The 17886-nt window shown below is 39.0% G+C and overlaps 1 protein-coding gene across 1 annotated transcript in view; it reads left to right on the top strand.

Moving 5' to 3' along the window:
• CTR9 (CTR9 homolog, Paf1/RNA polymerase II complex component) overlaps nucleotides 1–16829 on the top strand; it is a 29098-nt gene extending 12269 nt beyond the window's left edge. The window contains exons 8-25 of the mRNA XM_044258831.1: nucleotides 1936–2043; nucleotides 2182–2418; nucleotides 2654–2743; nucleotides 2856–2984; nucleotides 3088–3271; nucleotides 5106–5194; nucleotides 5681–5866; nucleotides 5977–6064; nucleotides 6237–6385; nucleotides 7951–8067; nucleotides 8270–8415; nucleotides 9538–9609; nucleotides 10088–10223; nucleotides 10374–10520; nucleotides 10931–11088; nucleotides 12198–12294; nucleotides 12938–13050; nucleotides 15748–16829. Of these exons, the coding sequence (XP_044114766.1) occupies nucleotides 1936–2043; nucleotides 2182–2418; nucleotides 2654–2743; nucleotides 2856–2984; nucleotides 3088–3271; nucleotides 5106–5194; nucleotides 5681–5866; nucleotides 5977–6064; nucleotides 6237–6385; nucleotides 7951–8067; nucleotides 8270–8415; nucleotides 9538–9609; nucleotides 10088–10223; nucleotides 10374–10520; nucleotides 10931–11088; nucleotides 12198–12294; nucleotides 12938–13050; nucleotides 15748–16174 (2673 nt within the window). The 3' untranslated portion in view covers nucleotides 16175–16829. The remainder of the gene's footprint in view (nucleotides 1–1935; nucleotides 2044–2181; nucleotides 2419–2653; nucleotides 2744–2855; nucleotides 2985–3087; nucleotides 3272–5105; nucleotides 5195–5680; nucleotides 5867–5976; nucleotides 6065–6236; nucleotides 6386–7950; nucleotides 8068–8269; nucleotides 8416–9537; nucleotides 9610–10087; nucleotides 10224–10373; nucleotides 10521–10930; nucleotides 11089–12197; nucleotides 12295–12937; nucleotides 13051–15747) is intronic.
• Nucleotides 16830–17886: the final 1057 nt, after the last annotated feature.

Raw genomic sequence — 17886 nt, forward strand, 5'->3', positions numbered from 1 at the left:
TTCCGCTGAGCAGGAAGCCTGATGTGGGACTCCATCTTGGGACTCCAGGATCATGACCTGAGCCAAGGGCAGATGCTTAACCAACTGAACCACCCAGGCACCCAAAGCCTTACTTTTTAACATGTTCAAAACCTTTTAGATTGTGTACATCAAGTATGTAAATCAAGCCAATCTGTTAGTGTTACTGAATACCTGTTATGTGATCAGCACCATGAAGTTATCTTGCACTGAATATATGTCCTAAAGGTTTAGAACATGTTTACATATGTTTTCTTCATCTGTCATTAGGGCAGCCCTAAGGAGGTAGGCACCTTATTTCTATTTCCCTTTCTATGGATAAGAAAATTGAGATTCAGCAAAGTTAAGTAACATCACTTGCCAAAATTCACTCAGTTAGCAGGTTGTATAGTTGAGATGTAGTATTTTAATTAACTGCCCACCACACTACATTGTCTCCCCTATAGAAGAATCATTTAGCTAGGAAGAAAAGGTATTACTAACATCCCAGACACTTCAGTAAGTAGTGAGGTGGGATTAGAGATGGGAGCTATGGTGACTCCTGGAGCAATTAACACAGAATTCCAGAAAGAACTGAGAATTGAGCTTGGTTTTTGACCAGAAAGAGAAGCAGCTAGAATGCAGAGGGAACTGGGGACAAAAATTGGGGCAATAGGGGGAACCAAAGAGATGTGAATAAGGATTTTAAAATGGAATGTAATCTCTAATACATTTTATGTTAAATTTTAAAATGGAATCATTTTATTCCCTAAAAGATATATCATGAGTCAAAGAATAATAAAAATAGAAAAATTATATTCCAAACCCAACATTTGACCTTTACCCTCATCCCAGGGAGCAATATATAAATTTAGCTAAAAGGCTTTGCAACATAATTCCAGGTGTAGAGTTTGAATCATTTGGTTCAAAATTCAGGTACCACCATTTTATTGTTTTATGGCTTTGGGCAAATAATTCCCCTAAATTTTAATTTACTTACTTGTAAAACAGTAATAAAACCTATTTTACAGGATTTGAGGAGTGGCAGTTAAGATTAAATGTGTGCATATTAAATACTTATCTAATGGAAAACAGTTACTGTTAAAAATAGCAATCACATTATTATTCCTAATATTTAAAAAATTATTTAAAAAATATATTTTTTAAAAAGTTGAAACTGACTATTGACCTAACAAAGGCTTCCCAGACCAGATTACTAGCTATTTTCTCATAGGGATAAAACATATCCCTATTAAAACAAGAAAGATGTTTCCTACGCCTGATGTATGAACTCTGACTTCGAGACTGTTAGATTAGCTCTATAATTCAAATTAAGTCAGGTCTAATGGGAAAGTCATGACCCATGCATTCGAAGACAGCTGAATTCAAATCTAGTCGCTTAAGCTTACTGCCCTTGTGTGTTAGAACATTTCCTTGGAGTCAGAAAAAAATCCAGATTCTAGCTTTTCCACCTTAGGCAATACACTTTATTTCTTTAAGCCCCCATTTCCCCATCAATCAGATGGTAATAATGATATTCTTTGCAGGGTTTTTGACTGAGGCTTGATGAATTTTAAGTATCATACCTACCTCAGTGCTTAGTGTATAATAGTTCTCAATGAATTGTAACTGCTTCCTTGACTAGTAATAAGAGACTTACCCTCTCTTAGGTTTTCTCATCACAGAAATAGGGCTGATACCTCAAAGGATTGTTGCAGGATTAAAAAAAGTAATGGATGTGATGGGTAGATGTTAAGTTCTAGGTAAGTGAATTTATCTGCAAGGAGAATGAGAAAAATGATTTGTAATTCAGGATATGGCACTGTTACTGGTAATTCAGTGAACACATTTTAAAAATGAAATTTGAGGAAGCCTTATGTTTGAGATTGTTTGAGTTGTTTGAATTGACTCAGTTGATTTCTGGATCTCATTGTTCAGGATTATAGCAAAGTCCAACACTTGGCTCTCCATGCATTCCATAATACAGAAGTGGAGGCTATGCAAGCAGAAAGTTGTTATCAGCTGGCTAGATCATTCCACGTTCAGGTAAGATCATTTTAAACCTTCTCTAAATATCTAATTCTGTTATTTCATAGTCTTTCAAGTCTTTTAAAACTTTTCTACATGGAAAAGAAGATAAACTTCTGTACATACTGTTGGTCTTGTTTAATTTTCATTTTTTAGGAAGATTATGACCAAGCTTTCCAGTACTACTATCAAGCCACACAGTTTGCTTCATCCTCTTTTGTGCTGCCATTTTTTGGGTTGGGACAAATGTACATTTATCGAGGTGACAAAGAAAATGCATCTCAGTGCTTTGAGAAAGTTTTGAAAGCTTATCCTAATAATTATGAAACTATGAAAATTCTTGGCTCGCTATATGCTGCCTCAGAAGATCAAGAAAAACGAGATATTGCCAAGGTACTTTTAAAAAATTGTAGCTATTTTCTCATAGTTATCACTAGACTGTCATGCCTCATTCTTGTTATTGCTAGTAGAGATATGATGGAAGCAGTTTTGTTAGCCGAGCTTGTTCCAGTTGAAATAACGAACAGTTGACGTATTAAACAAGGTAGAGTAGCTACCACTTTTTACTTGACAGCCTATAGTTGCTAAATTAATCCTACTTCAGCTTAGTGATCTCTTTTTATCCCAGGGCCATTTGAAGAAGGTCACAGAACAGTATCCTGATGACGTTGAAGCTTGGATTGAATTGGCACAAATCTTAGAACAGACTGATATACAGGTATTTTAGCAGTGTTTTTCATCTCCTACAAATGTGTTTTTTGAAAGCATGGTGTAGTGTTTCTCCCTTTCATTTTCACTTACACCTTACTGTCTCCACCATGATAATACAGGGTGCCCTTTCAGCCTATGGAACAGCTACACGGATCCTTCAGGAGAAAGTGCAGGCTGATGTGCCGCCAGAGATTCTGAATAATGTGGGTGCTCTCCATTTTAGACTTGGAAATCTAGGGGAAGCAAAGGTAGGAAACTGGAAATAACTCCCTTCTTAGATACTATCAAGTTGAATGCACACTTTTCAGATGTATCAACTGTCCTTTAACATGTAATTTTCTTTTCTTATAGAAATATTTTTTGGCCTCATTGGATCGCGCAAAGGCAGAAGCTGAGCATGATGAACATTATTATAATGCCATTTCTGTTACAACATCATATAATTTAGCCAGGCTGTATGAGGCAATGTGTGAATTCCATGAAGCAGAAAAACTATATAAAAACATCTTACGGGAACATCCTAATTATGTTGACTGTAAGAATTGTAAACTTCTGCTTCTTTTTTTTAAAGATTAAGTTTATTCATTTGACAGAGAGCACAAGCAGGGGGAGTGGCAGACAGGGGAAGAAGGAGAAACAGGCTCCCTCCTTAGGGCTTGCTTAATCATAGGACACTGGGATCATGACCTGAGCCGAAGGCAAATGCTTAACATGTTGAGCCACACACGTGCCCAAAGAACTGTAAACTGTTTTTATAAATTAAAATTCCCACAACAGCAGCAAAAATTCAGCCTGAAAAAAAATCTTTCTCAGAACCAATAGTAAAAAAATGTGAAGGTTTATAACATCCCCTTTTCCTTCAAGGCAAATTTATGGCCTTAAAAAAATAAAACAGAACAATGAAGCTTCACTTAAATTTATGCTAGAAACTAAAAGAAATAACTAAAAACCAGTTGAACCATATATTTCATAGGGTAGGCCATTTTTAGTGGATCAACTACCTTTATTACACTTTGAACAACTCGTTGACTTATTTGGTGATGGATGTACCTTTATGATACTCCTGCTCCGATTTCATATTAACATTTTTGCAGTGTTTGTACTAGTAAGAATGAACACTATTTTACTTCAAAATAATTATTATTTTAAAAAAATAAATATATAGTGAGTTTTTACACACTAGACATTGTAAAATTTGGAAAGTTTTAAATTAAAAATAATTTATAATACTGTACTTCCCTTAAAAGCACCTAAAGCTATGATATTTTGACTCTGGTTAAATCAGGAGCTATTAACTTGGCCCTGATCATGCTGTTATGGATGCAAAAGTGATTTAAAACAAATAAGATTTTAATTGAATGCCAGGCTGAACTTGAATTGGTTTGATAGGCAATAGTAAACCATTGCTAGTTGGCCTGAGGACGTTGACATTTTCTGGAGAAAGTAACAACTTAGATTTGTGTGACACTTTCTTACTGTTCTTTAAGTGGTAGCCCACAGTTAGAGCCCAGATTTTCTAACTAGTAATCCCAAGTAGTCCATGCTTTTGCTGTTTTGCCATATGACAAGCAGCTTTTTAAGAAAAAGTGACAGTGCCATGCATCAGAGACTAACTGGAAAAAAAAGTGCTCCAAGCTTTTTAAAATAACTTTGGTGTAGATCAGGACTTGGAGTAGGGTGCTAGCATTAGGAATAGAGTGGCAGAGATAAATCTGAGATTTCAAACAGTTAGACTTGATGGTCACAGAGTTGCTCCTTAACTTGTTAGATTATTAATTAATTTTATCGGTGCTCAGTATTTTTTCATCTGTAGGATTTCTTTTTTTATTTTTTAAATTTTTTTTTTTAATTTTTTTTTTTTTTTTAAGATTTTTTTATTTTATTTATTTGAGAGAGAGAGACAGTGAGAGAGAGCATGAGCGAGGAGAAGGTCAGAGGGAGAAGCAGACTCCCCATGAAGCTGGGAGCCCGATGTGGGACTCGATCCCGGGACTCCAGGATCACGCCCTGAGCCGGAGGCAGTCGTTTAACCAACTGCGCCACCCAGGCGTCCCTTCATCTGTAGGATTTCTGTTCATTGTATGAATGTATTAACAAAATACAATCATTTCAAAAGTGTGACTTTAAAATAATGATCTTTTATAGCTAATATATTTTTTTAAGACTTTATTTATTTGACACAGGGAGAGAGAGATCACAAGTAGGCAGAGAGGCAGGCAGAGAGAGAGGGGAAAGCAGGCTCCCTGCTGAGCAGAGAGCCCAATATGGGGCTTGATCCCAGGACCCTGAGATCATGACCTGAGCTGAAGGCAGAAGCTTTAAAATAGCTAATATTTTAAATGTAAAAATTTTTAAATGTATATTTTCAGGCTATCTGCGCCTAGGAGCCATGGCTAGAGATAAAGGAAATTTTTATGAGGCTTCAGATTGGTTTAAGGAAGCTCTTCAAATTAATCAGGTTGGTAGTATTAACTCCTAAGTTTGAAAAACAATTTTCTCACCTTTTTTCCCCTAGTAAATCAGTTTTTCATTTTAATGTCTATCATATTTCTAATATTTTGACATCTCCCTGTTTTATTTTTACTTGCTAAAGTAAGAGAGTAGAAGTCTTCTAAACTTTTTGATTATAGCCCACAGAAATAGCCTTTACATCATAGCCTAGTACACACGTGTGCATACAAACAACTAAAATGTAAGTTTTGCAAATCTTTTTATGCTGTTGCCACGTGCTGTACACTGATGACCTTTCTATATTCCATTCTGTTGCATTTCTCATGCTGATAATTACACACTAGATTGATTTAACAATTCATTAGTCCATCTCCACTCTCAATTTTGTAAATGTAGCTTGTAAACCTCTTCAGTAATCAGCTGTCGTGGAAAGGTGATTGATGTCTCTGAATTCAAATTACAGATTTTGATTCTTTACACATGTGTGTTTTAGGACCATCCAGATGCTTGGTCTTTGATTGGCAATCTTCATTTAGCAAAACAAGAATGGGGTCCAGGACAGAAGAAATTTGAGAGGATATTAAAACAACCATCTACACAGAGTGATACTTATTCTATGCTGGCTCTTGGCAACGTCTGGCTCCAGACTTTGCATCAGCCCACCCGAGATCGAGAAAAGGTAATTTCTTTTTGTCTCTTCATTTTTTTTTCTGTTTTGTCCCTTTAAAACAAAACTGACACTTGATTCCTGTTTGAATTTTGTTATATAATGTTTATTTCATTTTGTAGGAAAAGCGTCATCAAGATCGTGCTCTGGCCATCTATAAACAAGTACTCAGAAATGATGCAAAGAATCTGTATGCTGCTAATGGCATAGGTGATTATAAGACATGGGGATCTGTAGTGAAATAAGTGCTTTCAAAGGAATGTTTATAGATCATAATTTCTCCCTGAATGTAATAAATGTAGTTGTTTTAAAACAGGACCTTCAGTTGTTTTTCTGGCTCCAATTAGAAAATTCTTAAATGTGAACCTTTTTATAATTTTAGGAGCTGTTTTGGCCCACAAAGGATATTTTCGTGAAGCTCGTGATGTATTTGCCCAAGTAAGAGAAGCAACAGCAGATATCAGTGATGTGTGGTTGAACCTAGCACACATCTATGTGGAACAGAAGCAGTATATCAGTGCTGTTCAGATGGTAATAGTTTATCATTCAAGATATTTCTATATTGTGTTCATTGCTGAACAAATGTTTTTTTAACATTTCTGACCTTGTTGTGGAGTTCTGTGCTATCTCATGTGATACTATGTCTATTTGGAGACTTATAATCATATAATGTTAAGGCCAGTCTTTCAAAGGAATGTTTGAATTTGACACCAGTCTTTGGTGTCCAGACAGACCTATGAACCCTAGTTCCATCCCTAATCACATGCCTTGGGCAAAGGACATCCTCTCTGAGCCAGTTTCCCCATTTATTAAATGAGGCTCATGTACCTTAAATTCAACAGAACTGTATGAGGATCCAGTATAAAAAGTACTAGATACCATACTTGGCACTAACATGCCTAGTATATCAGTAAGTACCCAGAAGATAGGAGGGTTTAATATTTGCTTGTTTTACACTCTTCTTTCTCATGGGAGAAATTGAGTTTCAGAAAGGTTAAAAGACATTTTGGAAAGAAAGAGAAAAACTCCGTGGGAATTAGTTTTCATCACTATGAAATTCTGTTAGGCTTTTCATATTTGTGGAGTGCTTGAGCTTGAAGTAAAAGAGTCATATTTAGCATTTAGCAGTGTGTGGTTGGCTCGGTAGGTAGAGCATATGACTCTGGATCCCAGGGTCATGGGTTTAAAATCTTTAAAAATATATATATTTAGCATCTATAGCATATTAAAAAGTAAAAGAATTTTTAGGCTCTATGGGAAATAGTATGGTTAGAAAAAACAAGATTCTTACCAGAGGTAGAAGGCAAGTGCAGTCAAGCTCCTAGAAGTGGTTAACCTTTTTTCTAAGAAGGTTGGTTATTATCAAATTCAGAAAATTTGAAGGCATTAGTCACAAAGATTTATAGACTCCAGACTGCTTATGGTAGTCTCAGAGGTGATATTTTTGAAGGTAGGCCTTCCTGATCTGCAGAATGATAATGTTGCCTCTTAAAAATGCAAATTAATTACTAGGGAGATTCAAGGGGAAGCTCTCTAACCACCTTCTATGAAAAAGATCTAACCTATGACAGGATAAGTTCCATGGTCAGAAAGTGAAGTGTTCATGGCAAAGTTGACACCAGTATTGCTATATCCTGGTTTTATCAAGAAGTTAACAACCAGAACTGTGAGTCTTCACATGCTCATTGCCAGTAGGTTCCATCAATTCTAAGGAAAAGTGGTAGTGTAACCCAAAGGAGCCAGGTGTGTAACTTTTAATAAGTTGTCAGCTGATTCTAGATAGTATTGCTAGAGATATGAAAAAAGCCATCCGATCTATTTGTCCTTTCAGTGTTGTTCTGAGTTTCAAATAGAAAAACTATTTTGAGTATCTAGTTGTGGGTTTGTTTTTTTGTTTTTTTTTTTACCAGGTTTTCATGTTGTGAAAATCTGTCCTGGTAGATGTCAAAAATTATTCTCAAATTTTCTTTAAAATTAACTAATCAAAAGGTGAAACACCTTTTCACATAGCTTTAAAATCACCTGAAATCTTGTTACATGATGACAACATTATTTAACCCTTATTGTATTTTAACTAACTTTTTCTTTTATTACAGTATGAAAACTGCCTCAGAAAGTTCTATAAGCACCAGAACACTGAAGTTGTGCTGTATTTGGCCCGGGCCCTCTTCAAGTGTGGCAAGTTACAGGAGTGCAAACAGACTTTGCTAAAGGTAAAAGGAAAACTTATTATTCTCATTTAGTTCTGTGCTGCATTGTGGTTTTTTTTTTTTATTCTCTTTTATGCATGTATATATATATATATATATATATATATATATATATATATACATATATACCTAGCACTCTATTTGGCTAAAATCCTTTTCACATCATTCAGTCATATGAAGTGTTTGCTTTGTTTCTTTTTTATAGGCTAGACATGTGGCCCCCAGTGATACAGTACTTATGTTTAATGTGGCCTTGGTCCTGCAAAGGTTAGCTACCTCTGTTCTGAAAGATGAAAAGAGTAATCTGAAGGAAGTACTTAATGCTGTGAAAGAACTGGAGCTTGCACATAGGTAAAGAATTGTGTAGAAACAACTTTTGAAATGCTTTGTTTCTTTAAATCCATTTGTTTTGGGACACCTGGGTGGCTTAGTCTTTTAAGCATCTGCCTTCGGCTCAGGACCGAGTCCCACATCCGGCTCCTTGTTCAGCAGGGAGCCTGCTTCTCCCTCTGCCTGCCGCTCCCCCTGCTTGTGCTCTCTCTCTGGCCAATAAATAAATAAGATCATAAATCAGTCAATCTGTCCATCCGTCTCAAAAGGTGCCAAGAAACACTTGGTCAAGAGAATCATTTTCTATTTAGCAGCATTCTAGTTGATTTTCAAGCCAAAGCAGACAGTTGCCACCAGGTGGCGCCAAACTGTAGCCAGGTTCCTGCCAGATTTGGATCATGTAGCCTCCCCTAGAACTGGCAGACGAGCTTTGCAAGCTTCCCCAAGATTTTTATTACTCTGACAATAAAATGACCCTGCAGTTTACACACGTGAAATTTTTAGGCTTCACTTATGTGGTTTTCTACTTATATTGGTGTGTCTTTCATGGGATATGAATTTTCATTGGGCTAAGAATATTAAGTCCTATCCTCTTAAATATTGATTAGGTTTATTGAACTTAGCTCAAAATTTATGTACCTTCATAGGATTTATTTGGTAATTCAGTTAGTAGTAAAATCAAAGCCTGACATCTTTTCAGGTTTTGTCCAACCTTATTTAAATTCATATATAGGCATTTCTTGCCTTGCCTGATACATTGGTTGTGTTTTCATGGCCTGCATCTCCTAATCTCCATGCTGACATATTTAGTAAAAATGGTGTTTAGTAAATATTTGTTGCTTGAGCTGATTTTTGGTTATTTTTGGGTTTACCAATAATATTAAAGATGACTACTTCATGAACTTGTATTTTATTAAACATATTGAGTGTTATATTGATGAGAGTCTTTTTTAAGTGAGTTTCATATAGTTTCTTGAGATGATAGCCTTTCATGTATCAAACAGGTTGGTATAAGTCAGTAAACTTGTTTGTAAACATGTAAACCTATTCTCAGGCTATTTTTGTAAAATAGATTAAAAATGTAAAAAGCCTTTCCTTAGAAATTTTTTTAAGTGAATTATTGTATTTTCTCATTCCATTTAGATATTTCAGTTACTTGAGTAAAGTGGGAGACAAAATGAGATTTGATTTGGCCCTTGCTGCTACAGAAGCCAGGTAATGTTACTATTTCTGAAAGGTGACTTTGGGTGGTGGGTGGCGGTGATATCAGTGTGCTCTGGGTGGCCTTCCAGGGGTCAGTCTTTCCTGCTCCTCTGTGGGGCTCCCCAGCCTGGGTCAAGGCTTTTTCCTAAAGGTCCTTTCAGGGAATATGACAGTTAATTTTGTACAAGTATTTAAGTTGTGTGGAGAAAATACTTTTCTATCTTGACTCTTTGAGTCACGTGAGAAGATAATGTTGAAAATCTTTACATTTGTGCTTGGAGAGGACGCTTATACTTTGGAAAGTTACTGTAGTTGACAGTCTTGACTTTGAGATACTAAGTTAATTTTGCTGATTAAAATATCCCTTAGATATCAGCTAAGAGTCCTGCTTCAGACTTTTTAGTTCGTCTAAGGAAAAGAGATGTTCCGAGTTTCTGAGCAAAAACTGTGTTAACTGCATTCATGTCTCTCTGAATCTGAAATTTTGTAGGCAGTGCTCTGACTTACTGAGCCAGGCCCAGTACCATGTGGCCCGGGCACGTAAACAAGATGAAGAGGAAAGGGAGTTACGGGCCAAACAGGAGCAAGAAAAGGAACTGTTAAGGCAGAAACTTCTTAAAGAACAGGTATTTATTGTGTTTGCAGTTATACTAGAACTTAAGAATTGTGTGCATACATAAATCTTGTAAAAAAAGAAGTCCTTCTAATGGCCATCAGGATGTGTTTTTCAACATAATATTTTGATGCAGTGTTTTCCTACTCTTTTTCCCTCATAGGAAGAGAAACGTCTCAGAGAAAAGGAAGAGCAAAAGAAACTTTTGGAACAGCGGGCCCAGTATGTAGAGAAGACCAAAAATATTCTTATGTTTACTGGAGAGACCGAAGCAACAAAAGAAAAGAAAAGAGGTGGCGGTGGTGGAAGGGTAAGATGGCCCTCCTGCTGAGACGGATGGCCGCGGGTCGGCACTCGAGTCCCAGAAGTGGATGTCGGTGTCTGTATTTACTCAGTGTTCAGTTCTTAAGTTTGACTTCCTTCTTTGCTAAGAAGAGATAGTCTTCCAACACAGTGCTTTCAGTGGTAGCCAGTCCTTAAAAATGCATTCCAGTGTTAGTCCAGCACACTGTACCTTGTAGTGGCCTAAGTAGTTGATGATTTTTGACATCTGAGCAATTCCTCCTAACTGGAAGTCTTTAACACTGGGCCTCATCAAGCACCCCTTCCTTGCAACTTGTTAAATAAAAAAAAGGTCCTTTGTTTGTCTAATGACTGATAGGATCTGGCCTCATTCCACCAGCCAGGAGAGAACTGATTATAGTCTTGTTTGGATTTCAGCGTTCTAAAAAGGGAGGAGAGTTTGATGAATTTGTCAATGATGAGACCGACGACGACCTGCCTATATCCAAAAAGAAGAAGAGAAGAAAGGGCAGTGGTAGTGAACAAGAAGGCGAAGAAGAGGAGGGTGGTGAGAGAAAGAAGAAAAAGAGGAGAAGGTATTAATCACGGTGTTGCGAATAGCCTCAGAAAGGTGACAGACAACCTCTCACCTGAATCTTCCTTGTGTTAGAATTTGTGAAACCTGGTGATTACTTGATCCACCCAGACCTTAAAGCCTTTTGTTCCCCACTTCCTATTTTGATCATAATAATCCTAAGATAGACCCCATCACCAAAGCCCCTGAGTACTTGGAGTTGCCACACATCTCCACAGCTTTCCTGTGAGAGCTGCAAGTTAGTCATCACTGCCTCTCTTTATATCTTCAAAATGGTAATATTTATGGGAAAATGTATGCTATGTAGAATGAGAACTGGGTGTATCCACCCTACCTGTCGACGTGCAATCTTAGGAAAGTCACTAAGCTCAGTTTCCTTTGTGTAAAATGGTAACGATGCCCACCTCAAGTTTTGCTAGATATATAAAGTGTGAATTAATGTAAAAGAAGGGCCTTTGAATCTTCCTGGTGCCATTTGCTGTTGAGATAAGTGGTACCCTTCCCAACCCTCACCTAGAGGTGCCCCTGAGCTGTCCTGTTCCTCTCTCATGGTGCTCCCCTGTCCAGGAACCTCCAGTTGGCTATACATGCTATGTATTCTAAAAATACATTCTTTCCCTGAAGTTAGCGAGACCTGTTCCTCTCAGCCCTTCATTACCTGTACTCGGGGAAGAACCTAATGAATTCATCCAGACACAGACCTGTGGAATGGAAGCTATGATAGGGCCTCAGTAGGCCCAGAATGAGTAACTGGGAAGGAAGGAAGAGGAGAGGAAAGATGTAAGATCTGGAGCCTGGGTCTTTCATCCCATCTTCTATTGCTCCACCAAGTACAAGAGTCAAGGTTATCTTAGATTAATAGGAGGACTCGACAGAGACGTGATTATTTAGTAGACATCACATAAAGCCATGGTTTTTGCAGACTCCTGAGCTGTGTACAGCAATTGTAAATGATGGCCTCTGCCCTTGAGGAAGGACAGTGAGGTTGAGGGAGCATGTGTAGAAAGTAGTACTCAGAATGAGTATGTGGCGATGACAAAGTAGTCTTAGAATATCTAGGTGTGAGTAAATCTTAACAGACTTTCTCTCGATGTCCGTCTGCTACATAAGACCTCCAAAGGGAGAAGAAGGATCCGATGATGATGAAACCGAAAATGGCCCCAAACCGAAAAAGCGCCGTCCCCCAAGAGCAGAGAAGAAGAAGGCTGTAAGTTTCTAACACTGTGGTTTTCATCCCCATTGTTAGCAGGAAGGGTCACACTGCACCAGAATACATTTTTTCCTTGCAGTGTCTTCAAGCAGAAATGCTTCTTTTTGAAGTATAATGGCTGCTGTTTGTTTGTTTGTTTGTTTAAATTTTTAATTTTTTTTATAAACATATAAGGTATTATTAGCCCCAGGGGTACAGGTCTGTGACACACCAGGTTTACACACTTCACAGCACTCACCATGGTACATACCCTCCCCAGTGTCCAGAACCCCACCACCCTCTCCCAACCCCCCCGACCCCCAGCAACCCTCAGTTTGTTTTGTGAGATTAAGAGTCTCTTATGGTTTGTCTCCCTCCCGATCCCATCTTGTTTCATTTATTCTTTTCCTACCCCCCAAACCCCCAACGTTGCATCTCCACTTCCTCATATCAGGGATATCATATGATGGGTGTCTTTCTCCGATTGACTTATTTCACTAAGCTTAATACCCTCTAGTTCCATCCAGGTCTTCGCAGATGGCAAGATTTCATTGCTGTTTGGTTTTATCATTACACTGCAAACTTAGTTTAACAAGACATCCTAATGTAATGTAACCTAAGAGTCTTAAATAATCTGTTATGTTTGGTTTTCTTTCTTCAGCCCAAGCCAGAACGTCTGCCTCCTTCAATGAAGGGCAAAATAAAGTCGAAAGCCATAATATCGTCAAGTGATGATTCTTCAGACGAAGATAAACTTAAAATTGCTGATGAAGGGTAGGAATTGTTCCCTTAATGTATTCTCCTAATGAAAGATAAGAGTGGGCTGTGCCAAAATGTTTTCTCTCCAGCTTCTTAGAATTTTCTGTCAAAGCTGGCAGAAACCTCAGCACACATCTTACTCTAACCCTGTTATTTTTGTCCTGTCACATGTTTGTCCCTCAGAGAAGAAAACCTATTTTGAGATCTTATTTCTCCGTGGATATTAGCTGAAATTTCCTGAATTACCTCCTTCTATTTTTTTTAATAGTGAAATTTTATTTTATTTTATAATATTTTACTCTTACTATTTTTTGCTGTTTTATTTTATTTTTTTTATTTGAATTTTAGGCAGTTAACATTCAGTGGAATATTGGTTTCTGGTGTAGAATTCAGCGGTTCATCACTTAGGTACAACACCCAGTTCTCATCAGAAATGCCCTCCTTAATGCCCATCACCCATCTAGCTCATCTCCCACCCACATCCCTCCATCAACCCTGTTTGTTCTGTTATTAAGAGTCTCTTACGGCTTGTTTCCCTCTCCTTTTTTCTTTTCCCCCTTCCCATATGTTCATCTCTTTTCTTCCTTAAATTACACATATGAGTGAGATCATATGGTATTTGTCTTTCTCTGACTGACTCATTTCACTTAGTTTAACATGTTCTAGCTCTGGATGGCATCCTTCTAAATGAAATGTATTGCTTTGCTGCACTACCAGGCCAGCTAAAACTGTTAGAGTAGCCTGCTTCTGGCCACGTGGAGATGGGACTTTCTTGACTGTTTCCTTCGTTGTCGGGCAGTGGTGACTCAGCCCTGCCAGCTCCAGGAGGGGCTTTTCCTAGACCGCTTGTCCACTACTCTTCTTTAGCTCATGGTGCACCTGGAGGAGCAGTCTTTGAGTTTACTTGTCCTAAACTTGTCCCTCAATTCCCCAACTTGAATTCGTAGATGGGGACTCTGAATGCTCTATGACACTATATTTCTTCTGATGGCCATCATTTCATTCATTCATTCCACAGTCACTTGAACATTCACTAAAAATTCCATGAGATAGTCTGCTGAGTGCACACTGTATCTGAGGGATACAGAGGAAAGAGTCATAGACTCTGCCCTCAAGTTTATGCTTTAGAAGCAGTGGAGAATAACAGATAAACCACATTTTCATGGGATAAGTGTTATCACTTATGGTTTCATTTATTGCTCTCCAGGGACAATACCTACTCTGGAGTTTGAGGGGAGGGTTGTAGGAGACAGGCTTTGTGAGAGGAAGGCTGTTTGAATTGAGTCTTGGTTAGCATGTTGAGGGAGCTGAGGATGCTGGCGGGGTGCTGCCCTCCTGGGTAGCGAGCTCTAGGGAACCGTCTGGAAAGTTCTGTTTTCTCTGAAAACGCTGGCTGACCTACACTGTGGTTGCCTTACCCTTTGCCCACAGTGTTACCCCAGCCAGTGGTGAGAGGCATGCACGAGCAGAGCAATGAGGTGTGTGTTTTTAGAATGAGCATTGTTAAAATGTGTAGGCAGAAGGGTCCGTGTGAGAGGCTGAGGTACTGCTAAACTATATCGGAGGTCAAGACCAAGTTGATTTGAGCCCCTTGTATCAGTTAAACTTGGTCCTGATCATCACAGAGTGTTTGCTTATTTGGCCAGGTAGAATGATAGGAGTTGGATTGTGAGAGGCCCACTGGCCTTTAGCATATATACAGAATGAATATACAGCGCCTTCTCTCAGTCACTCTTCATGTCCACTCAGGGTGACCCGAGTTACGTATTGTACATCTAGGTTTCTTCTTTCAGATTTAAGCACAGAGAACCTTTCTTCAATCACGTGGAGATGGTTTCATTTCCAAACAGAGGAATATATTTCATCGTATTCTCCCTTCTTAAGACTGAACCCTGTGGGATTTAATATTCTTTTCCTGGAATATTTGTCATGGAAACCAAAACTAAGAAGTATGCCACAAGAGAAGTATGTCCTCCTGTGCAAAGCTCTAGACTGTGAGCACCTGTCACAGCAGTTAAGGGAAAGCTCTGTGCTTCAGAGCCTCCAGGAAGCCAAGATTTCCTGGGTGCCACCACCATTCCAAGCATAGGTACAAGTCCCTTTCCTTTTGACCCATCAACTGATAAGTAGGGTGGAACTCCAAGCAGAAGTAAGCAAGCTACAGAAGCCTTTTTAGCCCCAGCTTCTTCTCTGAATTAAGTCTTGTGCTGGTGGAAGGCCCTAGTGCATCCGCGGATCATGGATAGGAATGGTGCCTTTGCTTTTCAGGTGTCTGACGGGATGGCGTGACCCCCACTCATCCAGCCTTGGGAGAGGGTTAATTGCTTTGAGTTGACAGCCAGCAAGATCCTGGGTTTCACTTCAGCTGCTCTGAATTTGTTTATAAAAATTAATTATCCCTTTTCATAATTTTATGCATGAAATTGAGAAGTGCTTCATTCTGATGAAGGGTGCCTGGTATAAGCCATTGAGAATCCTTGCTTACTGTTTAAATGCTGTGTTATAATCAAAGTACCATATTCTTTTTTCCTTTTAATCCTTTTTTTAAACTGTGAAATAGATCAGATTTACAAAACAGGACACAAAAAATGAACATCTGTGTAGACACCATGCAGGTCATAAATAGAACATTTACTGCCCTGACATTTTCAAAGCATTCTCTGCTCTTTGAGTCTCCCATGGGGCAGTCTAACCAGTCCTTGTCTTTACCAGACATCACCGCACCAGCAACAGCAACAGCGACTCGGACGAGGGAGAGCCTCGGAAGAAGCACGCCTCTTCGGAGAGCGATTCCGATGGGAACCGGAGCAAGTCTGGCAGCGAGGCCGGCAGCCCCCGGAGGCCCCGCAGACGGCAGTCGGATGAGGATTCAGACAGTGACCAGCCAGCCAGAAAGAGAAGGCCCTCGGGTTCAGAACAATCCGACAACGAGTCTGTGCAGTCCGGGAGAAGCCGCTCCGGAGGCTCAGACGTGGACTCTCGCCCCGCTTCTCCGAGCGCCGAGTCCGAGCGTGATTCCGAGAGAGGCTCTGATAATGAGGGCTCTGGCCAGGGCTCTGGAAATGAATCTGAACCGGAGGGATCCAACAATGAGGCCTCAGATCGGGGCTCAGAACATGGGTCAGATGATAGTGACTAGGTTTTATTTCACAAATAAGCTTCATCTCGGGAGGAAACTTTTTTAATATATGAAAGCTGTGATAAAAACGTTTCAGATGTTTAGTCAAACAATTGTGAAATTTTTCCTAAGGCAGTTTTTTTTTCTACCCATTTGTATATTACTAAGACCCAAGAGATAACTTCCTGTGCTGGAGTCCAATATTTGAGTCTCTTGAGCAAATGAAGAACGTGACTATTCTTCATTATGGTACACTTCCACCTGTCATATGTGAAAACTGCAGTAAAAATAAACCCAGATGCTAAACCATTCCTACAGAGGTTTGACTGAAACTGCCAGACGTCTCATCATCTTGTATGTTAAGCAGCATACTCTTTTGGTTTTTATTGCAATCTTTTACCGAGTGGTGCAAGAAACTTGGTATTAATGTCTTTGTTCCATTTTAAGTTGAGATTGAGAATATTTTTATTTTCTGGGCAAGGAGATATCTACTGTATAATTGCACCAAAGTACAAGTGAAAGGAAGGTTTTCTTTAGTAGTGTAATGCTGCAGCCATGTAGATAAAATCACAAATATATGATTTGTTAGGTCGAATAAGATGTGGAAAAATGCTTTTCTGTTAGTAGAATGCAAAGACCTACATAAGCCACACAATAAAATTCTTTCGCCAACTTTTATGGGTAACATCGTGTCATTTGTATTTGCTCAGTACATTTGTATATGAAAATTTGGCATAAACTATGCAAATATTTGGAAGAACTAAGCTGAACTAAGCTGAAGGTTTACTGGAAATTTCTTTCATTTTTTTTAAGTTTTTTTTTTTTTTTTTTAAGATTTTTATTTATTTGAGAGAGCACAAGAGGGGTGAGGGGCAGAGGGAGAAGCAAACTCCCCACTGAGCAGGGATCCGGATGCAGGGCTAGATCCCAGGACTCTGGGATCATGGCCTGAGCTAAAGGCAGACACTTAACTGACTGAGCCACTCAGTTGTCCCTAAAGATTTTTCTTTTTTTTTCTTAAGGTTTTATTTATTTGAGAGAGACAGCACAAGCAGGGGGAGCAGCAGTAGAGGGAGAAGCAGGCTCCCTGCCAAACAAGGATCCAGTGGGACTTGATCCCAGGACCCCAGGATCACAACCTGAGCCAAAAGCCGACACCTAACAGACTGAGCCACCCAGGCGTCCCCTAAAGATTTTATTTTTAAGTAACCTCTAAACCCAACATGGGGCTCAGAATTAGAACCCGGAGATCAAGAGTCTCATGCTCCACTGAACAAGCCAGCCAGGCGCCCTAAAACTTCTATAATTCTTTATAGATTTGTGGCATTTTTTTTAAGATACATACTAGTACTAATTTCATACTACTAGTTTATTTTCAATAACTCAGTGACTAATAATTTATGAATAACATTTTTATATTGCACCATAGTTGTAAAAAGCTGTAATTAGGGGCACCTGGGTTAAGTTTCTGACTCTCAATTTCAGCTCAGGTCATGATCTCGGGGTCATGAGATCAAGTACCATGTCAGGCTCCACACTGGGCATGGAGCCTGCTTAAGATTCTCTCTCTTTCCTCCTCCCCTCTCACTTTCTCCCTCTCCCTCAAAATAAGTAAAACTTTTTGGGGCGCTTGGGTGGCTCAATCAGCTAAGTACCTTTGGCTCAGGTTATGATCTCAGGATCCTGGAATCGAGTCCCACATTGGGCCCCTGCTCCGTGGGGAGTCCACTTCT

This window comes from Neovison vison, chromosome 7, assembly GCF_020171115.1.
Source record: "Neovison vison isolate M4711 chromosome 7, ASM_NN_V1, whole genome shotgun sequence".
NCBI lineage: Eukaryota > Metazoa > Chordata > Mammalia > Carnivora > Mustelidae > Neogale > Neogale vison.